The sequence below is a fragment of the Miscanthus floridulus genome, chromosome 11 (assembly GCF_019320115.1).
Source record: "Miscanthus floridulus cultivar M001 chromosome 11, ASM1932011v1, whole genome shotgun sequence".
Lineage (NCBI taxonomy): Eukaryota > Viridiplantae > Streptophyta > Magnoliopsida > Poales > Poaceae > Miscanthus > Miscanthus floridulus.
Window position 1 is genome coordinate 15,170,295 of NC_089590.1, and position 25,143 is coordinate 15,195,437.

Consider the following 25,143-nt stretch of genomic DNA (forward strand, 5'->3'; position numbering starts at 1 on the left):
CGAAACAAAAAGCAAAATGGCTGAAAACATGCCTGAGCATCCCGGCCAAGAGCAAAATAGCTGAAAAAACGCTTGAACTCGCCGATGAGGGTAGCTAAAAGCTAACAAAAAGCAAATTGGCTGAGTCGACCGAAATTTTAACTTCAAAAGACCCTCCAGCACTTCGTTCCGAAAAGCAAGAGGCTCGGGGGCTACATCCAGATAGGAATACTTTTTCCTCAGAAAAGCACAAGCGCCACTCAAGAAAGCACTCGGATGCCGAAGTTTGTTGAGGCAACATTCTATACCAAGTCGTTTTACATAGCGCAGGCGAAAGGTTGTTAACGCAAAGACCTACATCTAACAAGTCATAGCACGGACAAAGCACTCGACGGATCACAAAGGAGGAAGAAAAGAAAAGTACTCGACAAATCGAGGGGCCTCGTCAGAATAACGCACAGAGTTGTCTTACGGAGCAGAGACGGGAACAAGACAAGGTACTCAGCAAGTCAAGTAACTTCAACCGCACCCAGGCAAAGAATACATCGACAAAAATAAAGAATCTTCATTTAAAAAGAAGTGTAATATTACAAGAGGACGCTCAATCGAGTCAGGCGTTGTCATCAGAAAGGGAAATATCAATATTTAGACTATCTACAACCCTACTGGCTAGATCTTCAACCTCGGGCTCCATCCTTTCAACGGCGTCAAGATATTCTTGGCTTTCAGCTTCTTCTGCTATCTTGGAGAGAGGCGCTTCTGGAGCAAGGACCCGGACCTGGGCCAGCACATTCTTGGTACATACTTGGGCACACCTCTTCGCGAACTCTTGGAAACGAGTCGGAATCCGGGGAATGAACTGCGCCCAAGATTGCCCGTCATCCGCTGGAGTCCGGAGGACATCGGCTACCGAACGAAAAGATTTCCACAAAGCATTCCAATTCTCGGTAGCCGTCGCCAGCTTCCCGGACAAGCCTTCAATGGTTTTTTGGGCCTGCACAAGATCTCTGTCAGCTCCACGCCTAATCAGCCTAGCAAGGGCGAGTTCTTCCTCAGCATGAGTAATTACCTCCTCAGCTCTATTATGACTAGAACGGACAAGGGCCCTCATTTCATCAATACTCTCCGAGAGCTTCTGCTTCTCAACTCGGAGAGCTAGACAGAACACCCAAGAACAAGTCAGCGGAAAAAGAAGTCAAAATACAAGAAGAAACAGGCAGAACCCGCGGCACCTTTGCATTCATTCTTCGCAGACTCCACCGCAGCATCTCTCTGTTTCTCCGTCTCCACTACCCGGGCGCGAAGGGCTTTCTCCTCCTTTTGGTGCATTTGACGCTCCGTCTCCAACTCAACCCGGAGAAGGTCAAGATCGGCTTTCAGAGCGTCCACCTCCGAAGACAACTTCCTCTCATTTTCAGATGAGAAAAAGAAGCCAGAATGATCACGAGAAAAAGACTGAGCAAAAAGAAGCAAAGAGAAACAAAGCGTAAGGATAGAAGAAAAAACAAGCATGCAAAAGAGGAGCGGCAGTAAAACCTACCTGGAGCTTTTCACCAAAAGAAGTCGCGAGGGTCGACAAGCTCCCCCAGGCTGCGGTCAGCTCCGATAACCGATGAGTGGCATCGAACTGTTGCACCACGTCACCGGAAAAGGAGGGGCCGCCGGAGACAAGAGAAGGGGAAGGAGAGGCCGGCTGGGGCGAAGGAGGAACGACCAAAGCGACCTCCAGGGAAGCCGGAGCCAAACCCTCAGAAGAACCCGGCGCGACGGCCACAGTTACCTCCGGAGCGACCAAGTCCGCAACTCCGCCAGGTAGCTCTGAAGCCCCCGCGGCGACTTCATCAACACAATGTTGTGAGTCCCGAGGCTCGGAACTCGTTGGCACGGCGGGAGGCAGAGAAGAAGTCGATGAAGAAATTAGAGAAGACGAAACACTGAAAAGTGATAAAAGGAAGCACCAATAAGAACCAGAAGAAGGAAGATAAAAGCCAAAAAGATAAAGCTAGAATTTACTCACCCGACTACTTTTTTCTTCGCGAAACCAAGAGAAGGCCTCGCAGGGGGAACCACGACGGCGAAGACGTCCCCGCCACCCGGCGACGGGAGCGGGACAGCAGACAACGGAGCCGCGGAAGAAGCCGGGGCTGGAGCCGTGGAAGAAGCCGGGGCTGAAGAAGAAGCTGGGCTGGAGCCATAGAAGAACTCCGCACCGGAGGAGCGGTACAGCTCGGGACAGAGGCAACCAAAGAACTCGACACCGGAGCTTCAGAAGAAGTCGGCGCGGGAGCCTCGGAAGAACTCACACCCGACCTCCGATTACTTCAAAAAGTCCAAGACTAAAATTCAAAACAAAGAGGAGAAATTCAATGCAACAAGAATATGAAAAACAACTCACCGCCGCATGATGAGGGGGACTTCATCATCCTCTTCTTCCTCAGCCAACGAAACCAGAGCACCCGCTGAAAAGGAGATGAAAAGTACTCGGTTCAAGAGAGAAACATGAAAATAAAAGAACAAAGAGTATTAAATGTGCTCACCTAAGAGCATGCTAGCAACAACTGGAGTACCTGAGGGAGTACTTGGTTTGCGAGGCTTCTTGGAGACAGGCAAGCCAGATGAAGACCCGTCCATTCGCCCCCTCTTCGGGACACTGCGAGGACCGCGAGGGACTAGACGAGGAACATACTCTTCATATACATCAACAAATCTGAAAGAAACCCCAGGAAGGGCTGTAAAGGTTTGAGACTTACTAATTGTAGAAGTACCAGCTAGACGATCCCCAGTCTCCGCCACGGCAGGGAGAACACCAAGGGGGATCGGATCGACAAAATTCCGCCCAAGCTCCTGCGAAAAAAAGATAAAACACCGAGACAAGGAAAAGCTAAGCAAGAACGGATGCAGCAAGAGTACATAAAGAACTCAAATAAAAAAGATAGACAACTCACAGCTGGGGGCGGGTTGATGGCCGAGAACTCAGAGACGGCAGGAGGAATGACGCTCACTCCTTTCAGCATCTTCTGGAGGCGCTCGAGTACCTCCTCACCGGTCAGCTCAAGAGCTGGGACCATGCGTGAAGGATCCTCGGCCCCAGAATACTCAAAGCCGAGATGTTCCCGCTCTTTCAAGGGCTGAACCCGGCGACGAAGAAAGCTTGAGACAATACCAAAGCCGGTCAATCCCTGCTGTTTCAACATGCTAATCCTATCAAGGAGTGGCTGGATCGCTTGAATCTCAGCAGGTGACTCAAGCTTCTTGTCCCATCGGTCATTCACCACAGGACCGGATCCGGAGTGAACAACAAGAGAAGGGATCAAATTGGCAGCGTAAAACCACTCGGCACGCCAATCTTTGACAGAATCAACCAGGTCATAGTCAAAAAACTTAATTTTGAGACCCTGGCGAAACTGAATCCCGCAACCGCCGAGGGCACTGGTTTCTTCACGGCGGGGTTGAGGTTTCAGACGAAAGAAAAAGCGAAAAAGAGATAGAGAAGGAGGGATCCCAAGGAAGGCTTCACAAAGGTGAACAAAAACAGAAAGATGGAGAACGGCATTGGGGGTTAGATGGTTCAGACTAACCCCGAAATAACCAAGAAACTGATGAAGGAAGGCGGAAGCAGGAAGACAAAGTCCAGCGCGGACAAAGGAAACAAAAAGGACAATCTCACCAGGACCCGGAGCCGGAACCCGATGCTCGCCCGGAACTCTCCATTCAGCGATGACTTTGCTTTGGATCAAGCCATCACTAACGAGCTCGCGCAGCTGGTCTTCACTTGTTGTTGGAGCCGGCCAAACCTTCTGAGCTGCCCTCATGGCCACGAACTCCTGGTTTTCAATCAAAGACAGGGATGACTCCTCGTCCACGAAGGTCGCCTGAGACTTGCTTGCGGTTTTCTTCTTTCCCATGAACTGGCGGAAGCAAAAAAGGCGCTAAGGAAGATGAAGCTAGAATGATGGTGCTCGGGTGATGGCGACAATGACGGCGGCGGATTTCTGAGAACTAGGGTTTAAAGGCAAGAGCTGGGCGACAAGGGAAAGGAAGATAAAAGGTCTTTAAATAGATTTCTCAGTAATACAAACGGCCCACAAGGCCCGTTAAAGCACAGTGTGGGAACGCAACGGTCCATTTACCGACGCAGCTAAAACGACGGAGGGCACGAATCCTCACAACGGTAAAAACCAACGGGCAGATTTCAGACTTATCCGTCCAACGCCACGGCAGGATTATCAGATTGATACAAGAACGACCCGTCAAACCAAGAAGAAAGAAAGAAGAAAGAAAGGGCTACCTCACGAGGAACAAAAGAACCCGGTTATGTAAGAAAGAACTCGGTAGTCTCATGAACGACAGGGATCACAACAGAAAAGTCAAAGACAACTCAGAAGACAAGATTCGTTACATTACAAGCGACTTCAAAAATAGAAGATTACAAATCTTACAAGACCCAACGAACTCAGCACCACGAAAAGCAAAGTAGCAAAGAGGAACACGGACACGACTAGGCTCTGGAACGACTACGTGTCCCAAATTGCTACTCGGAAGGACAAACCGCCATCAGTTACACTGTTTTCTTCAAAGGACGGACGCAGTGCATCCAAGGCGGAAATCGACAGCACGGCAGGGCAACATGGAGCATAGAAGACCGGCAGGCATCTGTCTACCCAAGACCGATGTGATGCTGGATATGGTGTTGATCTGCACCGGACGGTCTCAAGACAGGCGACGAGGATCAACCCAGAACTGCCGGATGAAGGAACGAAGCCCACATCACAAGACTTCCTCCAACTACCACCACGTACATCCTGGCACAATGCTGTCGCGGGATCAGCCTACCTCTAATCCCTATCACAAGACTTCCTCCATCTACGACAAGACACACAGAAACTACAAAACATGCCCGGGGGCTGCTCTACTTCACAAACTACCATGTTCATGACCACCAAGGTTTCAACAGAATATCCAATGAATGAAAACAAGCACTCAGGGACAGTATTTATAGACCAAAGGATCGGCGCACATGGACTAGGAGTACCAACGAAATAGGCCTAACAAAGGACACAGTGAAAAGACAGGACACAATAATGGACGACTCAGGCGAGAGGAAGCGGTACTCGAAGACGGGCATATTCGGAAGAATATACCAGCACAGTACAACCCGTGAACAAAAGGCATTTACACTCAACCACCACCATACAACTACATCTGACAACAGCAAAACTATCAAAGAATACGCCAAAACCACGCATCCGAGTTCTTCCTGAACAAAACAACACGGATATACGCTCGGGGGCTTGGCCAGCATCATAGCTTAAACAACACTGAGCTAGGGAGCTCGGCCTTCATTTTCACCTATTCCCGGAGGCTCGGAACCAAAGACAAAGGACCAAGAATACAAGAAACTCAAGACTACAACGACGACACATCAAGACTCTTCATCCGACTTCTTTTCTAAAAAGAAGAACTCGGAGAAAGCACGGGGCCGCAGGAGACCCTCCAACTTTTGCAAACAAAAGCAAGAGGCTCGAGGGCTACACTCAGTGAGTGCAATTTTTTGACATAAGCTCGGAGGCTGCTTACCGCAAAACTACTCGGATGATGACGTAATCCAAGTCTCGGGGACTACTTCAGAACACAAAATTTTCAAACAACATAAAGGATCAAGACCCTCCAACTTTTTGTTCCAAATAGCAAGAGGCTCGGGGGCTACACTCAGTGAGTGCACTTTTTCTTCGAAAAAGCGCACGTCACCAATAGGCTTCCTCAACGCAGACCACTTCAAGACATTACGGCAAAAAGAACCCGGAACAAGCCATGTTCGAGTTCTTTTTGATAAAATTTCAACGAACAATCAGGGCAACTTCAAGACAAGATCCTCCAGCTCCTTGTTCCAAATAGCAAGAGGCTCGGGGGCTACAACCAGATGGATGCACTTTTTCTTCAAAAAGCACTCACCACCCAAAGATCCCAAGAAGCGCTACAAGGTTTCACTCCAGAAAACGCTCGGATGACATTTTGTTCCTACTCAACAAGACTAGAAGGAGCAGAGCGAGATTTTCAGAGCTCAACCATGAAGTGCTCGGGGGCTTGTCGATGCGGGACCCACAGGATACCCCGCAAGGTAGAAAAAAGATCTAGTCCAACTAGGATTCTTCCCATATAATCGTAGTAGTAGAACTATTAGGTAATCCTACTAGGAAATCTCATTATAAACCGACTAGGACTCTGGCCTCCTGACTATATAAAGGAGGGCAGGGCTCCTGAGAGAAGGACAATTTGTACAAAAAAACACTTGACAATCAATCCAACACAAAGGCTAAGGCCGACTGGACGTAAGGTTATTACTCGATCTACGATCGAGGACCTGAACCAGGATAAATCGGCTGCCTCTTGCGTTAACCATCGAGTTCAGCATACGCCGAAGTCCGAACATACTGCCCCGGGTACCCCCGTGGCAGGCTATCGGTGGTGAAACATCGACAGAAACACACCTCTAAGTGAACAGTATCCTTGCTTATATAACATCACTAGGCATAAGCAACAAACTGTAGCAGAAGTTTTTAGTTCATCACCATTGCTTTTATCATGGAGACGTGATTTGATTGGACCTAAACTAACAGCCTAGAATGAACTTCTTCCTCCATTGCTAATATCAGGCTCACTTAACAACAAGATGTTTTCCGTTGGAATTTGGACCCAAAGGGCCAATTCTCAGTGAAGTCACATTATTCGGCCTTGATCCACCAAGATGTCCCAAATCTAAATAAAATCATCTGGAAAACAAAGGCCCCACTAAAGATATAGAGTTTTATGTGGTACCTTCGAAGGGAAGTTATTTTAACAAAAAACAACTTAGTAAAACGCAATTGGCAAGGCAATGAGAAGTGTTGTTTTTGTCTCGAGAATGAGACAATTAAGCATCTTTTCTTAGAATGTCGATTTGCATGGGTAGTTTGGGGTTGCATACAAGTTGCGTTCAATCTCCCTCAGCCCCGCAGCATTTCCCACCTTTTGGGGAGTTGGCTTGGAAGGTTTCAGAAGGATCTCAAACCTTTAATTTTGTTGGGTGCAGTGGCTACTTGTTGGTTGCTTTGGTTATGCAGAAATGATTTGGTATTTGAAAAAAAAAACATGTTTACTCTCCCTTGTAAGTGGTTTATTCGGTAATCCATTGGCTACGTACATGGGTTATCCTCTAATAGTCTTACGCATGGGCTTTGGTACAAAAGGCATTACAACAATTGATGCAAGCGGTTACGATGTTTTTCTTCCGGGCACATGGGTGGTGATCTAGTCTTAGAATTGATTGTCACTAGAGTGTCTTGTTTCTTTCTCTTAGGCTTTGTGTTTAGGCAGAAGCCAGAAGTGAATTCACTTTTATTGTATCAAATCGATATAATGATTGTGAATTAACAAAATCCTTCCTTTATCCAAAAAAAGTCTCTCCCTTATTTCTTTCCTCTCTCCTATTAGCTCATTCTCCTTTGGCCGCTTCCTTCCTGACACCGATGCGCCATCGTTGAAAGGCCTGTTTGGGTTTTGGTAATTGAGTGATAATTAGTGGACTAACGCTTTCATTGAGAAGATGGCTTGTGTGCAACGTGAAATGCTCAACATGATGAAGATGGAGATGATGGATGGATGGATGGAAATGGAGGCAAGCCGAAGGCAAAGGTATAATCTAATTTCATTACCAATTTTAAAAAGGAGTGAAACTATATAAGGATCCACTAAAATATTATATAAAGACATATTACTTTGTGACAGTAAATATAAATATATGCTACAAAATCCAATAGTAAAGCATTGACACCAAAAATGCCTCACTAAATGAAGATTACATAGATGATTTGGTCATCAATTTATCATCTCCTCCGACTATTTAAGTATCCATCAGGCTATTAGATTTATTGTTATAGTAGTAGAGAGAAAAAGAATGAGACGTATTCTGCTGGACAGATTAGCCTCCTCTGTTCGGTTTGTTAATTGTGGCCCGTCAACATTGAGCCCACCAACCCAGCCACCGGAATCCACGGAATAGCATGCATCAACATATACCATGTATGTATGCTACATATATATTCAGTATTTTATACGGACTAGCAAATATGCACGTGTGTTACAACGGGATAGAAATCCATTACAAGTGAGAAGTCCTCTACCTTAAGTGTTGGGGGCGCATATATGATATCCCCCGCGGTCCGAGTTTTTTTTAATGTTTGTTTGCTTCTAAAGGAATTGTGTTTTTGACTCTCTTATTCATGAGCAAATGCAATAAGCTAAAGTACAATTTCGTGATGCACACAAAAGAAATTAAATGCCTAAAATTTGTTAAGGCCTGAGAGATATCCGGAGCAGGTTCCTTTCGCAACAATTATCCCTTGGGATAACGCTTCTAGAAAACTCACATTTTTTTTCAATAAAAAAAGGGACTCGATTTGTGTTAGAAATTTAGGCATTTTCATTATCAGTTTCATCTAGAAATATAACATCAGTAGGTTTGTACAGCATATATGTGTATGCGTATATTTCTTATGAACGCTACTGCATACATAGATGACATACTGATTGATACAGTAAGAATACAAAATACAGTAATCACAGAGATTAGACTGAACCTAGCTGAGGGTCCCATGCCAAGGGCATCGGAGGCTCCATTCGCACTAGACATAGTGTGTTGCTCAAAGTCACGGACCACAGTCGATGTAGAAAGATGTTCGCAGTGCAGTCCCACGAACGGATCACCAGGAAGAAGACGCCTTGAAGGGATAGGACGAATCCAAGAACGATCTCCAGGAAGATAATGAACGAGCACTCACGGATCGCTCCCCAAAAACCTAATTGTCGCTCACCCCGTGCAGGATTCTCAGACGGATGAGGGTTCTGGAGGCACCTGCTCTCCTGCGACTAAGTGCGCGTAGAGTTACGGGACGGGAAAGTGAGATGGCTGCTGATCTGTGGTTCTCTCGGGAGCAGAAGACAGAATATATGGCTGCTGACGGGGAAGAGAAGACGAAGGCAGCGGAGAATCCCAAGAGACGGAAAGCGGAAGCGGAAGGGACGATAACTGACGCAGTCATGCACCATCAAGGAGCGAAACTCCCATGATAATGTGGATTTAAGTGGTAAAAGACTGGCCACGTCTACCTGCCTGCCTCACCACGCCACGCCCACGGCCCGGCCCGGCCGGCGGCGGCGGCGTGCGCGTGCGTGGCACGCCTTTTATCATTTTCTCATCTTCTCAATTTAGATGAATAATTTCCAACCATATAAGCTGAGTCAGCGTTCAGTCAAAATTCCGTATGGTATTAAACCATACAACACTTAATGCTACGCACCATAGAGTTTTATTTAATTATTAAATATTATATGGGCCAAGCCCATATTATAGCCAACAATCCCCACCAAACTCTAGGGTTTGTAACAAAGTAGTCTAAGAACCACATTTCTTTTATATACCAGTGTTTCGATGGAGGCTGTTAAGTTGAACATCCATCTAGAACAATAGTTTCACTTAGTCACAACTGAACAATGGACTAAGCCTTGAATTGATAGTTTTGTGTGAGGTGAATGTCACTAAAATCCTTAGGTGATACTGGGAAGCAAAAGACATCTCCTCTATTTGAAGCATATAAGTCATACTTAAGTGCCTTTCATGAGTATTTAAAGATCACCCAAATCTCATAGACTGTGGCCAGCAGTCTGACTCATATAGGTGTGTTCCTCAAAAGATGTTCTGTATAACAACATCTTTGATTTGACAAGCCACTTAGAACACATTAAGGCAAAAGCCAGCCTGCCTTACAGAAATGAAAGATATGCATCAGAAATGAGTCTTACTAAGGATCTTTTCTCATAATTTACTACTAGCTTGTTTCACCGTCCTACTTCACGGGATCTCCGATCACATAGAACAGGTTACCACTATAGTAAATTTCAAGTGGGTCTCAAACCCATCTCTCTCGATGCACTTCCTATCACATTACGTGATAGACCCTTAGTGAACTGATCTGCCAGATTGTTAGACGTGTGAACATAGTTCAACGCTATTACTCCAGAGTTTCTCAATTTTTTGACAGATTTTAGTCGTCTCTTAACATGCCTTGTGGACTTCATGTTATCCTTAGAACTGTTAACCTTCGTAATCACAGTCTGGTTATCATAGTTCATAGAAATAGCCGATATGGGTTTTTCAATAACCGGTAAATCCATAAGGAGATCACGAAGCCACTCAGCCTCAGATCCAGCAGTGTCTAATGCTATGAGTTCTGCTTCCATTGTAGACTTCATTAAGATAGTCTGCTTCCAAGACTTCTAGGAAACAGCGCCACCTCCAAGCGAAAACACATATCCACTTGTGGCATAAAGCTCATCAGCATCAGAAATCTAGTTGGCATCACAGTAGCCTTCTAGCACTTTTGGATGTCTGGTATAACAAATACCATAGCTCATGGTCCCTTTTAGGTAGCGCAGTACTCTCTCAAGAGCACGCCAGTGATCATCTCCCGGGTTTGACACAAACCGGCTCAGCTTGCATACTACAAATGAGATATCAGGCCTTGTTGCACTAGCAAGATACATGAGCAAACCAATGATCTGGGAATATCTCAACCGATCCTTTGCTATTCTTTGATTTTTCCTCAATAACACACTAGGGTCATAAGGTGTAGGAGCAGGTGCACAGTCACTGAACCCAAAGCGACTCAGCACCTTTTCCACATAGTGGGTTTGTAACAGAGTTACCCCACCATCACCTTCTCTTAGAAGCTTGATATTAAGAATAACATCAGCCTCTCCCAAATCTTTCATCTCAGAATTATTAGTTAAAAATCCCATCACCTCTTCGATCACTTTGAGGCTGGATCCAAAGATCAGTATGTCATCAACATATAAACACAAAATGACTCCTACACCCCAACCATACCGATAGTACACACATTTGTTAGCTTCATTCACAACAAAGCCAGCAGATGTTAAAGTTCTGTTGAACTTCTCATGCCATTGCTTAGGAGCTTGTTTTAGGCCGTATAATGACTTTAATAATTTACACACTTTGCCTTCTTGACCATTTGCCACAAACTCATCCAGCTGATCCATATAGATCTCCTCCTCCAACTCTCCGTTTAGGAAAGCTGTCTTAACATCCATTTGGTGAACGATAAGACCATAGGAGGCTGCTAGGGAAAGCAAAACTCGAATTGTGGTCAATCGGGCAACCGGTGAATAAGTATCAAAGAAATCCTCACCTTCCTTTTGAGTATAACCCTTGGCCACAAGCCTTGCCTTGTACCTCTTAATAGTACCATCAGGCCTAAGCTTTTTCTTGAACACCCATTTGCACCCTATAGGCTTGCACCTATAGGGACGATCAACAATTTCCCAAGTTCCATTAGACATAACAGAATCCATCTCACTCCGTACTGCTTCCTTCCATAAGTCAGCATCAGGAGAGAAATATGCCTCTTCAATGGTCGTTGGTATGTCATCCACAAGGTACACAATATAGTCATCACTAAAAAACTTTGCAGTCCTCTGTCTCTTGCTTTTCCTAGTGACTATAGTGTCATCCTGCTTAGAATTTTGCATATAGGGTTCCTCAATTTGTTCTATCGGAGTAAAATTTCCATGCTCATGGAGAATTATAAATTCATGACTAGTTGTGCTAGGTGCATTTTTCATAGGAAACTCATTCTCAAAAAATGTAGCGTCTCTAGATTCCATGATTGTATCAACAGCCATCTCAGGAACACTAGAGTTTATAATTAAAAATCTATAACCCACGCTGTGAATAGCATAATCAAGAAAAACACCATCAACAGTCTTTGGTCCAAGCTTTCACTTTTTGTTTATTGGCACATTCACCTTTGTCAAACAACCCCAAGTTCGCAGGTAAGAGAGATTTAATCTCTTCTTCTCCCATTCCTCGAATGGTGTAATTTCTTTGTTCTTTATGGACACTCTATTCAGGACATGACATGTTGTCAAAATAGCCTCACCCCACCATTCCTTAGATAGTCCCGTAGTCTCCAATATGGCATTAACCAAATCAGTTAGAGTGTGGTTCTTTCTCTCTGCAATCCCATTGGACTGTGGTGAGTATGGTGGCGTCCTCTCATGAATAATTCCATGCACCGCGCAAAACTCAAAAATTCATTTGAGAAATATTCTCCCCCACGATTGGACCGCAAATGCTTGATTTTCTTCTCAAGTTGATTTTCTACCTTAGCTTTATAGACCTTAAAATAATACAATGCTTCATCTTTTGTTTTTAATAAATACATGTAGCAAAATCTAGAGTAATCATATATAAATGTCATGAAGTATCGTCTACCATCTTTAGTCAATCCATCATTCATTTCGCATAAATCAGAATGAACGAGTTCTAATGGTGCCAAGTTCCTCGCCTCAGCAGCCTTGTGAGGCTTGCGCGGTTGCTTTGATTGCACACACACCTGGCACTTAGAAACTTTGACTAAGTTAAATTTTGGGATTAAATTTAGATTTGCAAGCCGCGTGAGATAGCCAAAATTAATGTGACAAAGTCGTGAATGCCATATATTCGACTCATCCGAAACAATAACATTGTTCACTACTTTATTACACACATCATCAAGCAAAGATAAGCGGAACAAGCCTCCGCAATCATAACCTTTTCCGACAAATGTTTCATGTCTCGACACAACACATTTATTGGACTCAAGCACAATTTTAAAGCCATCGCGACACATCTGAGAAGCGCTAACATGATTCTTCTTGATGGAGGGGACATATTGCATGTTCTTCAATAGCACCGTCTTTCCTAAAGTAAACTTCAGAACGACCGTACCAGCACCAAGAACATGCGCATGCGAACCGTTTCCCATCAGCAAGGCTCCACTCCTGCCGGCCTGATAGAAAATAAACAAAGAAACATCAGCACACACATGAATATTAGCACCACTGTCCATCCACCATTCAGGTGAAAGACAAACTGAAAGAACAAAGGATAAAGAATTATCATACCCAGATGTTCCTCCTCCAGTCTCGCTAATGACCGTATTTGCTGATTTCTTTTTTTGCTTGTATTTGCGGTCTAGGCACGCACTTGCCCAATGCTCATCACTCCCGTAAATAAAGCATCCTCCACCTTTCTTGTTGTTTTTCTTCTTAAATTATGCGGTCTGCTTAGGCTTTGAATTGTTGTTCTCTTGCATATTCTTCTTCTTTTTATTACAAGATGCAAATGAGTTTTTCTTCTGCACCATATTGGCAGCGGAAGACTCAACTCCTTTTCCACGGTTGTCTTTTGCTCTTGCCCTCTCCTCAACATCAAGAGATCCAATAAGCTCAGCCACGCTAAACTCTTGTCTCTTGTATTTTAGAGAAGTAGCAAAATCCCTCCAAAAAGATGGCAACTTAGCGATTATACCGCCGGCCACAAATTTGTCGGGCAACAAATATGGGAAATATTCTAGTTCCTTTGCCAGCGCCTGTATCTCATGAGCCTGTTCGACCACAGAACAGTTTTCAACCATTCTGTAGTCATACAGCTGCTCCATAAGGTACAGCTCACTACCAGCATCAGAAACCCCAAATTTTGTCTCAAGAGCATCCCATAATTCTTTGTCTGATGTGCAAGATATGTAGTTTTTCTCATACTTGGGATGAAGTACACTAATCACGGCGCCTCGAAACAGGTTATCGGCAGCCAAGAACTTTCGCTCCTCCTCAGGAGTAAACTGTTCAGGCTTTCCCTGTGCGGCGTGATAGCAGTTCATCGCAGTCAACCACAATACCATCTTTGCACACCATATCATAAAATTCTTGTCATCAAAATTATTCGGCTTCAAAGCGGCAGCAAATCCACTAACAGAAAATTATCTATTATTAGGTTTTTGGATTGTTAGAAATTTAGACATTTTTATTATCAGTTTAATCCAGAAATATAACATCAGCAGGTTTGTGACAGCATATATGTGCATGTATATATTTCTTATGAACGCTACAGCATGAATAGATGACATACTGATTGATACAGTAAGAATACAAAATACAAGTAATCAAAGAGATTAGACTGTACCTAGCAGAGGGTCCCATGCCGAGGGCATCGGAGGCTCCATTCGCACTAGACATAGTGCGTTGCTCGAAGTCACGGACCATAGTCGATGCAGGAAGATGTTCGCAGTGCAGTCCCACGAACGGATCACCAGGAAGAAGACGCCTTGACGTTCCAGGGAGAGGAAGAATCCAAGAGCGATCTCCAGGAAGAAGATGAATGAGCAGTCGCGGATCGCTCCCCAAAAACCTAATCGCCGCTCACCCCGTGCAGGATTCTCAGACGGACGAGGGTTCTAGAGGCAACTGCTCTCCCGCAATTCCGTGCGCGCAGAGTTACGAGACGGGGAAGTGAGAAGGCTGCTGATCTGTGGTTCTCTCGGGAGTGGTTACGGAAGATGGGGTCTGGACTGACGAAAGACAGGATATATGGCTGCTGACGGGGAAGAGAAGACGAAGGCAGCGGAGAATCCCAGGAGACGGGAAGCGGAAGCGGAAGGGACGGTAACTGACGCAGTCAGTTCGCCTCCACCATCAAGGAACGAAACTCCCGTGATAATGTAGATTTAATTGGCAAAAAACTGGCCACGCCCGCCCAGTCGACGCATGCCTGGCACGCCCACGGCCGGTGGTGGCGGCGCGTGCGCGCGTGTGGCACACCTTTATCCTTTTCCCAGCTTCTCAATTTAGATGAATAATTTTCAACCATATAAGCTGAGTCAGCGTTCAGTCAAAATCCCGTATGATATTAAACCATACAACACTTAATGTTACGCACCATATAGTTTTATGTAATTATTAAATATTATATAGGTCAAACCCATATTATATCCAATAATTTGCCAATTAGCTGAGATGTTTTCTGGCCGGAGGTTCGTGGTGATTGCTCCATCTAGGACCGAACTCAATTGGCTCTTCTCCGATCCCATGCAGTCCGCCCATGGACCCAGCAAGATGGAGTTCCATTGCATAACGTGAAGCAAGCCCCAAAATATGTACGTATATTTAGTTAACAGCTTGCGGCCGATAGACATACGCTGCCTGGTGGTCAACGTATCTGCCGGCCGTTTACACCAAAGGCCAGGCCTCTAGAATGTTCCGGACCGCTTGCCGAGTTGTGCCGCACTGCGCAGACTATCTTGTAGGCTCAACATAATCCATGTTCACGAAATAATAGCCTGATACATGTACGTATACAATGGCCAGCTCACGTTGTACGCATGCATACATATACAGGCCCCGCACATAATTAAGGCCGCCGGCGTTCCAGCCATGGTGGCTTGTTTCTTTCCCATGCATGCACATGTCGAGCACGTACATTTTCTATGTATTTTTGCATGCCCGGTGATACACGGAAATACGAGTGTACGCGTATATAAGACGAATTTAAATCTGACAAAAATCCATCAAACTGGGCAGCGGAATAGAAAAACGGACAAAAGAAGAAACTCTTGGGTCTCTCTGATGGACGGGCAAAAAAACCTGAGAACGACTCATGCATAGGTTTGGAAGAGACCAAGAAATCACTTGTAATATAATTATTAATTATTATTAAAGGTACAGGTACAAATATATATTTCTATTCTTATTCCTTTCTATTTGGATTAGGATTATTACTCAGCAGGATGGAAAGAATCTATTTGGGTTAGAATTCCTAAGCTATCAATTATTTTCTATTCGGATTAGGATTGTTACTGAAAATTGGAAGAATTTATTTGGATTATAAGATTCCTAGCTATCTATATTACCTTAAGAAGCCCTGTGTATGTCATATATAAATTAGGAGGGCCATAGATAAACGAGCAGGGATAATTTTTCACATTCGCGATGAGTTAGGTAGAGAGGTGTGGATGAAAAAAATAAATGAAAAAAAATAAACTAAAATTTTACGTCTTTATTATGAGGTATGGATTATAGGTACCACGGTACCTGGCTCCGCCCTCGCGGGCAAGCTCTACTGCTACCATGTTCCACATGTTCCTTCAGCCTGTTCGGTTGGCTGGTTCGTATCGTTGCTGGTTCGTGAAGAAGTACTGCTGGCTGGTTTGTGTGAGAGAAAAATACTGTTCCGGCTGAAAATTTACGATCGTTTACGACAAGCAATAGCCAAACAAACAGGCTGCTTGTTGCTGCCTCGCTTCACCTATGCTTTTGCCTCGCCTATCACGTTCGCGTGAGGAACCCTTTTATTTACAATTCTAATAAGAAAAAAATAGTAACTTCTATGAACTTTTTTTTTGCTGGTACAACAATTGAAGCAATTTATAATTTAGAGGGGAAACCCAAAAAAAAAACAAGAAAATGGGGAGCGTTGGGTGAAAGCTCCACACGAGGTGGAGTACAGCGGCGCCGCTTGTAGGTCTGTGTTTCCTTTTTTTTTTTGAAACAAAAATCACATGGGTACTTATACTAGATTTATTTACCAAAGTTAAGTTAAAGAAGGAAATTCCGACAGACACAGACCAAAGTCGTAAGACTGTCTCCAACAGCCCTCGTCCAAATCGGAGACCCATTTGTTCGTTTGGGTCACGCTCGCCGCTTGCGTGGAGACCCAAAACTCAGCGTTCTCCAACAACCGACGCAAATACGCCCTCTCCTCACTCTCTCTCTCTCTCCCGCGCAGCCCCTCCCTCTCTCCCGGATCCAGCCGGCGGCGACATCCATCCCTCCCAGATCCGGCGGTCGCGGGCAAGGAGGAGCCTGGATCCGGCTGCGCGGGCGAGCAGGAGCTCGAATCCAACGGCCGCGCCCCGCTCCCCGCCTCGCCCCGGCGGCCTCGCCCTGCTCCCCGCGGGCCTGCCTCGCCGTCGTCCCGCCCCGCCACGGTCCCGCCTGGAAGCACCGGCCGCGGACCCACCTCGCTCCGTCATGGGCCTGCCTCATCGTTGTCGTCCGCGCTAGAGAACTGCGTCGTGGGAAGAGATACGACGTATTTTTGCCTACCGCCTCGCCGAGCACGCAAAATGGCCACTATCTTTACGTCCTCTGTTGGAGCGTGATTTTAATACCCAAAACACCATCCGCCTCCTATTTTAGATTTGAGTTGTCCTTTATCTACGCTGGTACTTTAACAACCCACGATCTGAAAGCAAGCAAAGCGACAATCTAAAGCAGACCAACCCAGCGCAGCGCGCACCGCCCCGCCAATTGCGACGACGCCGCCGCCGCCGTCACTTTCGCCGCAGAAGTGCGAACCCGCCGCCGCCCGACGGCCGTCGCTCCCGCCCAGCGCCCAAGCAGCTTTATCCGAGCTCCGATTCGCCGGATCACATGCGGCCACCTCTCAAATGAGCTCCCAACTCCACAACACTTTGCTCCTGCTCCCGCTCTTCGCCGCCGCCGCCGCTTTGGGCCGCGGCGGCGCAGGCGGCGCCGCCTCGACTGCGCCGTCGCTGGAGTTCCACCACCGGTTCTCCGCACCGCTGCGGCGGTGGGCGGAGGCACGAGGGCGCGCGCTCCCTGGTGGGTGGCCGGCACCCGGCAGCGCCGCGTACGTCGCCGCCCTTGCCGGGCACGATCGCCACCGCGCGGTGTCGGCTGCAGGAGGCGGTAGCAGCGGCGCACCTCCACTCACTTTTGCCGAGGGAAATGCCACCCTCAAGGTCAGCAACCTCGGATTGTAAGGCCTCTCTCTGTCTCTGTCAGAATTGTTTATTATGTTTGTGTTTCCGAGTCTGAGAATTTCACCAGAAAATTAATTTTCTCTGGATTCTGGTGTAGTTTGCACTATGCTCTTGTGACCGTTGGCACACCGGGCCAGACGTTCATGGTGGCGCTGGACACAGGCAGCGACCTCTTCTGGCTGCCTTGCCAGTGTGACGGCTGCACACCGCCAGCGACTGCTGCTTCTGGATCAGTAAGAACTCACCTCTCATCAGAATTCTGTGGATCTTTTGATCTGTTGGGAGATGGTGTAGGACTCAGAACTGAGCGGTAGTTCACACTGCGTGTGTTTGCAAGGATTTCAACTTCAGCAACTTATGAATTGTTCAGTGTATTTAGGATTTAGTGCATGCTAAAATTGTGCTGTATCTTGCCTTTATTTGTTTTCTGAGTAACTAGCTTCATCGTTAGAGACAGTATATACTGCTAATTCTTGATACCCTTTTAGCGATGTTCTAATTAGGTAATCAAATTGCAAGTTTTATGCTTAACTGCATCCCTAACAATATTTTTGTTATACTGATATGCCTATTCATGTAACAGCGAGGCTTTGAGGAGGCTCACGGTTAGAATAATGTTAAACTCAGTGAATCCATCAGACTTTGTAATGATTTTAGATCGACACCTTTCTTTAAAGAGGTCCAAAGCCGGATTTTATCCATTATCTAAAACTAATGTAACAGCAAGGGCTTTAATGATAATTTCTTTCATCTGAAAATGTGTTTATTTGCCTAGTGAGTTTCACTTCCATACTGCTGTCATGAACGTAATCGAACACAAAATTTGAAGCTGAATTCGGTAAAAAGGGAAGTAAAATGGGACGTTTATAGAAGCTATGTACTAATATAATTTTTTAGCATACATCACAGTGAAGATAATTTGAAGCTGCATTTAGTAAAACGGACTAATATTCTAGCATGCTGTGTGAAAGGCTACACGTTAATGTATGGGGGTGGGAATTCATTATATGTTTACAGTATACGAAGTAGATTGATGATGCATAAACTGTTTGTTGTTGCTCAAGAACACTGTTTTGTAGTTGTGCATGTAAAGAACTTCTTTGTTTCCCACTTCTCACTATGTGTTGTATAGCAGTTTTCTTTCCTATTATTTCTCTCACGGTTCGTGTGCATACTGAACTACTGATCTGGAAATTGATGTATGACAGTATTTTTTTTATATTGGAACTGATTACATGTATTTTCTTTGAAATTTATCCTTTTATGTCACCATCTGAGTTTCAGGCTACATTTTACATCCCTGGTATGTCATCAACTAGCAAAGCAGTTCCGTGCAATAGCAACTTTTGTGATCTTCAAAAAGAATGCTCCACAGCATTGCAATGTCCATACAAGATGGTGTATGTCTCTGCGGGCACATCATCTTCTGGATTTTTAGTTGAGGATGTGCTTTATCTCTCAACAGAGAATGCCCATCCTCAAATTCTCAAGGAACAAATAATGCTTGGGTAATAATTTCTTTGGAATCTGGATCTACTTACAAAATACATTACATGCAGTATCTGAAGAACTTTTTTACTTTTATTCATTAGTTGTGGACAGACTCAAACTGGGTCATTTCTGGATGCTGCTGCTCCTAATGGTCTTTTTGGACTTGGAATAGATGAGGTTTCAGTTCCCAGCATTTTAGCACAGAAAGGTCTGACATCTAATTCCTTCTCGATGTGCTTTGGTCGTGATGGTATTGGGAGAATCAGCTTTGGAGACCAAGGCAGCTCAGACCAAGAAGAGACACCTCTTGACATCAAGCAACAACAGTGAGCAACCTCTTGACACCTCTTGACATCAACCTCCACACCTCTTGACATCTAATTCCTTTGTTTATTTCGTGTTCTCCAGTCCCACATATGCCATCACTATAAGTGGGATTACTATTGGAAATAAACCAACAGATTTGGACTTCATTACTATTTTCGACACTGGTACCTCCTTCACATACTTGGCAGACCCAGCGTATACTTATATTACCCAGAGTGTAAGTAAAACATCTGATATATGATTTTGTCTTTCATAAAATTGACAAGGATTTTTTCACCAAATGGGAATTTGTCTCTGGTCAGAAAGACAGAAATTTTCCATGTAACTGTTTCTGTGTCCCTCTTTCTCAGTTTCATGCACAAGTTCAGGCAAATCGCCATGCTGCTGACTCCAGGATTCCTTTTGAATATTGCTATGATTTGAGGTTATTTTCTGAATTGTTATATATTCAACCATTACATTATATGTTTTACCATTCGACGATAAAATAATTATCTAAGCTAAACTTATCCAGCTCTAGTGAAGCAAGATTTCCAATTCCTGATATAATCCTAAGAACAGTTACTGGAAGTCTGTTTCCTGTTATTGATCCAGGGCAAATAATCTCCATTCAGGTACTTTGAGATCGTGATTCTTTATTTGTATCTATATAGTGTGAGACTGAAATAATGTCTTTGTGTCATAGCATCTTGTAACCATTTGTATGTGACATTTCCAGGAACATGAGTATGTTTATTGCCTGGCAATTGTCAAGAGCAGGAAGCTCAACATTATTGGACGTAAGCTCAACATCTTGTAACTCTTCAGTTATTCTATATCATTTCTAGTATTAGATACTTGTAAGTGATTGCTGCAATGCTATATTGTTTCCTTACAGTCGTTAAAATTTTCTCATGCTCCACAATTTTTATTATTTGCCTTTTCCCAACCACAATGTTTGGTAATTTTCCAGTTTTCCTGCCTCCAAAGGCTGCAAATTCTATACATTGGAAAAGTAATCTGAGTGAACTACTTGTTCCTTATTATTGCCAATATCAACATGTGGACATCATTTCAATTGGATGGTGTTCTTGACTTATGTGATCGAAGTCCTAGACATATTCTCTGCTGTCTGTAAATTGTAGAAACTCATGTTCTGTATGATCATGACATTACTTAGTGTCTACTAACATATTGATTTTCTTTGGGGTAAATCTACTAACATATTTTTTTTGGTTAAATCTACTAACATATTGGTTCAGAAGTTGTGATCATACTGATCACTGGTGGTAGTTGCAACATGAAAGTAAGTAGGAACCCAGCTATTAGGCTGCTTAAACTCCTTTTAAAAGGAAGGAATGCAGCTGTTCATTGAAAGTAGAAGAGAAGAGAACAAAATGAGTCCCTGTACTGTAAATATTAGACTAATTACTGTACTGGTGAACAAACAGAATTTGAAGTTTTTCTTGATAAATTTGATATTTTATTAATGCTGTTGTTAAACTAGAGTTTGAACCTATTGAGACAAAAAATTTAAAGCATTTATTTTGAAAAGAATATAAAAAAATTGCGGAAGTTAGTCAAATGCAAAATGAATAAAAACTTTTTGCCTAACTACTGAGTAACTAGATATGATATGACATTATCAGCCAGGAAGTACCTCTTTTTATGTTAAATTGAAATTGTCTTCTGAAATTTATATAATTATTTATCCAGCTTACTTTGAATTTTCTACTGCCGTCGTCCTTTAAGTATCCAAGTGAAATAATCTCACATGGTTCAATTTGCCTAAAGAAATGGTGAACTTGTCATTCAAGCTTAAGTTTACCTTATTTGAAATAATCATTCAAGCTTTTTGAAAACTTGTCATTTTTCCCTAAAATGATAAATAAACACACTGAATACAACTTAAGTTTACCTTTTTTCCCAGAAAATTTCATGACTGGTCTTCGTGTGGTGTTCGATCGAGAAAGGAAAATTCTTGGATGGAAGAAATTTAATTGTAAGTAAAACATGCATTACTCCATTTTGTCCCAAACAAATTTTCTTATGATGTTCTGTATGGAATGAAGGTTATGATACTGATAGTTCAAATCCTCTCTCCATCAACTCCCGGAATTCATCAGGTTTCTCATCTTCAACCACTGAGAACTACTCTCCTCAGGAAACAAGGAACCCAGGTGGTGCTTCCCAGTTGAGACCCCTGAACAATTCATCACCAGCAGCGTTATATGATAGCTTGCTCATGATGCTTATTTTGGTCCACTTGGCCATTATGTTCTGATTAGTTTTGGTTAACCTGACTGTAAATTAGTTTTGTTATCAAAGTAGATACTGTAGAGCTTGACTAGGTGGTATAGCATAGAGTGCAATGTTGTTTAGTGGTTACACGTCCTGTAATTGGGCAATAGTAATTAGTTGTGATGCCGATTTTTGATGGCTCATTGTACAAGCATTCCCATTCCAGCTCTGACTACCCCTATATCTTGTTTTGACTGAAGGGTTTATCTCTCAGCTTTCACTGTTTCAGGATGATATATAAAGGGGGAAACAATGGGGTAGGTGACAACTATACTTCTGCAAACACTGGTTTTATGTATGATGAAAGAAATTACAAATCCATTTACTTCCTGTGTTCCCAAGACTAATGAATCTTATAAATCCCTATCGAGAATTTGTTTATGTAAACTTGTCGTGATCTACAGAAACATTATCCTTAATGCAAGAAGCATCATAGTCCTAATTAGGTGGTCTGATCTATCGATTTGTTATTGCATCCAGCATGAAAGTGTAAACAGAAGTCACATATAAATTTTTATGACTATAAATTATTACACAGAGAAGTTTTGTATATAAATTATTATGATTATTATCAGTCAGAATTCAGAAACATCAAAAACTGGCCACCGGTAGTGGTCACTTAGGAAAAAAAACTGCCTACTGTTTGCACCTGGTACAAAGGAATTCCATCGTTGGAAAACCCATCTTATTCCTCCCGTTCGCCTGCCTACTGATCGGGGGAGCATAACACCTCAGCTGGGGTGACCGGAACTTCATCGTCGCACTCGCCTTCTTCATCGTCGGTGATCTTCCCCAGTGGCGACGAGAAGTCAAGCCGTATCCCCTGCATAACATCCTCATAGGAGTCATCCAGATCCTGGGATGTCAACTGGTGATACTCAACCAGCTGCATCAGGCTCTGGTTCTCTCTCGTCAGGTTGGCGTTCTCTTGCGCCAGCCGCGACTTCTCTGCAAGCAGAGCCTCCAATTGCAGTCTCACCTGCAAAAGATGATGCAAATGCTCAGCAAAAATAGCAACAAAACCTACCTAAAAGCACCAACAATTCATCATATCATATATAATACTAAATGTTACAATTAGTCTGTCTATTTTATTTGGTCCTCCAGTGCAGAAGCACTCGTCATTGCGCCATTACCAAGTCATCTTCTTCAGGGGCAACTCCGTTGTCACATCCCTCTCTGAGCCTCTTGTTCTCCTCCTCTAGCAAACCGCACCTCTCCTGCATGAAGTGCAGCTCTGACTTGATGTTCTTGAGCTCCCTGGCAAGTGCAGCAGCTCTGCTTGCCATTGAAACGGCCAGCTGCAGATTCATTCAGACACAAAATGGATCAAAATCAGCCACAAAAATCATACTAGAAGGAGAGGACAAGTGGTATGCAGCCTACATTTCTGGCCCGCTTCAGGTTAGTGCTCTGTGCGACCTCAGCAGAGGCCTGGACATTCCCCTTCCCCGGACCATCAGGACCAGCCGCCGTTTCCTCTCCAGCGGCCGGAGAATTGCTGTCCATGCCTTTCCGTGGAGAATCTTCCGTGGAGCCGCCACACATCCGCTTCGCCTTGGGCTCCTCCTCCTCCTCCACCTCCTCGGGGCAGGCGCCTCCCTCGCATCCCCTCGCCTGGGAAGAACACGTCGCCAGAGCACTCACTCCCTGGGACAACAAGATCACAGACTCTGTATCACGACGTAGAAGAGGACGATGAAATCGAAGCAGGGGGTGGTGGGCTCCAAACCTTCTGCGCGGCGGTGAGGGTGTCGGAGAGCTGCGCCAGCGACGCCGCCACGGAGTCGAGGCCACGGACGAGCATCAGGGAGTCCTCCCGGAGGCGCTTCCCTCGCTCGGACTCCACCACACGCTGCGCCAATCCCCGGCCCCCCGAGACACAGAGCACGTCAGGATCCGACTCAATCCACAGGAATCAAACAGAGAATTCGTCAGGAGCAGGCTATCACCGTGGGGTCACCGGAGGCGGCGGCTGTTGGTGGGAGGTCACGGCGGTCCTCGAGGATGGTGTCGACGCGGGTGCGGAGGCGGTCCCAGAACCGTCGGTCGTCGGAGGCGGGGCTGCCGAGCGCCACGGTGGCGGAGTCCATGGGGGGCGGGGCGCGACGTGGATCCAACGGCTAGTAGGTTCGGTGGAGGAGGGGGATGGAATGGAATCGGGGAAGAGAGCTTTAAAACTGGGGCTGTCGCTTCACAACGGTCGAAATTAAGTGGTCTTCGAGTTCGCCGATTCCTGCGGCGCTGAGCGTTTATCTCTTCTCTCACGAGTCACGAGATGCGGCGTGCGGGATTTACTCCCAGTACGCGCCTGGGTCGTGGGGTGGCTGCCTCGCTGGCAGCAGGGGGAGTCTGCTGCAGGAGAGGTGCGGTTTACCTTTGGCCGTGTTTTATAGGAGTAAAAAATAATCACAAATTATATGTTCCATGAAAAAGAAACACACACCAAAAATATAAAAGAAGTGACGAAATATTTGCATATATACCTGGGCTAGAAGTAAATGGAAATGCTTGGCGCTGTTAGGCCCTCCACAATGTATGGCTTGAGTGCTGCCTAAAGAAGAGAGAGAAGAATCTGGCACCGCTCTTCCCGTTGCAGCGAGCGAAGCCAACTCTCAGCGACGCCAAGAAAACTGGGAGCGGAGAACGTACTTGCGTCGCTGCTTGAAACATAAAAAACTATTTTTTCTGGCTCACCGCGTCATCCAAGCCGGTATAAATGTTGCTGTGACTGTGCAGACGGAGGGAAAAGTTGCATTACTTTATTCACGTGGATACCAGTACAGCTAGGGAGGATCGTTGCCATGTTTTCGCACACACTGCAGGCCAGGAAGAGTGGTGCCCGAATTCACCCTGTGTCAGATAGGAACAGTAGTAGGCAGCACCCACATTGTGGACGGCCTTAGCACCTCACAATACCAATGTTATCCTAGTCGCTAAATGCTAAACAGTCTGCCACTTTCCGTTTAGCGGTTGAACGGTTTAGACGACCGAACATACAATTTAAACGGTTTGCATTACAACAGTAAATTCACATATACAATTATATTTTTCATACAAAATTTTAAGTACAATTTGAGGCATGAACATAGTTGCACAATTTGACATAGACAACAAACACTAGTGCAGCACTGGGCATCAGTCTGTGAAACCCCTTCAGTATCGGTTTCCCAGCTGAGATTGCGACTCCGGGAATAAAGCCCCCCTACCATAGGACTAAAAGTGGACATTTACTTCCGGTTGGTAATACCAACTGAGACTAAATGGGGGCTCCAGACCTTGCCCCGAGGTTGACACCTTTAGTCTCAGTTGGTGTTACCAACTGGTACTAAAGGTATCTTTCTTTTCTTTTTTTTCTTTTTTCTTTTATTGTTTCTTTTCAATTCAATTCTTTTTTGTTTTAATTAGCTTA

At 44.8% G+C, this 25,143-nt stretch overlaps 2 protein-coding genes across 3 annotated transcripts; one reads left to right on the plus strand and one right to left on the minus strand.

Annotated features, from left to right (window-relative positions):
- The first annotated feature begins 17,077 nt into the window (after nt 1-17,077).
- LOC136494544 (aspartyl protease family protein 1-like) lies at nt 17,078-22,014 on the plus strand. 2 transcript variants are annotated; one of them, XM_066490694.1, is made up of 10 exons: nt 17,078-17,629; nt 17,731-17,866; nt 18,918-19,141; nt 19,226-19,450; nt 19,533-19,668; nt 19,802-19,875; nt 19,966-20,065; nt 20,170-20,230; nt 21,361-21,432; nt 21,503-22,014. In XM_066490694.1, the coding sequence occupies exons 1-10, from the start codon at nt 17,298-17,300 to the stop codon at nt 21,712-21,714; spliced, it is 1,572 nt and encodes a 523-aa protein (XP_066346791.1). In that variant the 5' UTR covers nt 17,078-17,297; the 3' UTR covers nt 21,715-22,014. The 2 variants fall into 2 exon arrangements, with proteins under 2 accessions (XP_066346791.1, XP_066346792.1); XM_066490695.1 differs by having other exon boundaries at nt 21,557-22,014.
- Nucleotides 22,015-22,312: 298 nt separating this feature from the next.
- On the minus strand, nt 22,313-23,986 carry LOC136494540 (uncharacterized). The gene is made up of 5 exons (XM_066490689.1): nt 23,684-23,986; nt 23,464-23,586; nt 23,118-23,381; nt 22,868-23,032; nt 22,313-22,710 (listed from the first exon to the last, which is right to left on the minus strand). Exons 1-5 carry the CDS (start codon nt 23,822-23,824, stop codon nt 22,438-22,440), a joined length of 966 nt encoding a protein of 321 aa, XP_066346786.1. The 5' UTR covers nt 23,825-23,986; the 3' UTR covers nt 22,313-22,437.
- Between the last annotated feature and the right edge of the window lie 1,157 nt (nt 23,987-25,143).

Coding starts and splice junctions, on each gene's coding strand:
- LOC136494540 (XM_066490689.1), bottom strand. CDS start 23,824: ATGGACTCCGCCACCGTGGCGCTCGGCAGCCCCGCCTCCGACGACCGA. Junction 23,587..23,683: donor CCGCCTCCGGTGACCCCACG/GTGATAGCCTGC, acceptor GGATTGGCGCAG/CGTGTGGTGGAGTCCGAGCG. Junction 23,033..23,117: donor ACCTGAAGCGGGCCAGAAAT/GTAGGCTGCATA, acceptor ATGAATCTGCAG/CTGGCCGTTTCAATGGCAAG.
- LOC136494544 (XM_066490694.1), top strand. CDS start 17,298: ATGAGCTCCCAACTCCACAACACTTTGCTCCTGCTCCCGCTCTTCGCC. Junction 17,630..17,730: donor AAGGTCAGCAACCTCGGATT/GTAAGGCCTCTC, acceptor ATTCTGGTGTAG/TTTGCACTATGCTCTTGTGA. Junction 19,669..19,801: donor ATACTTATATTACCCAGAGT/GTAAGTAAAACA, acceptor CCTCTTTCTCAG/TTTCATGCACAAGTTCAGGC.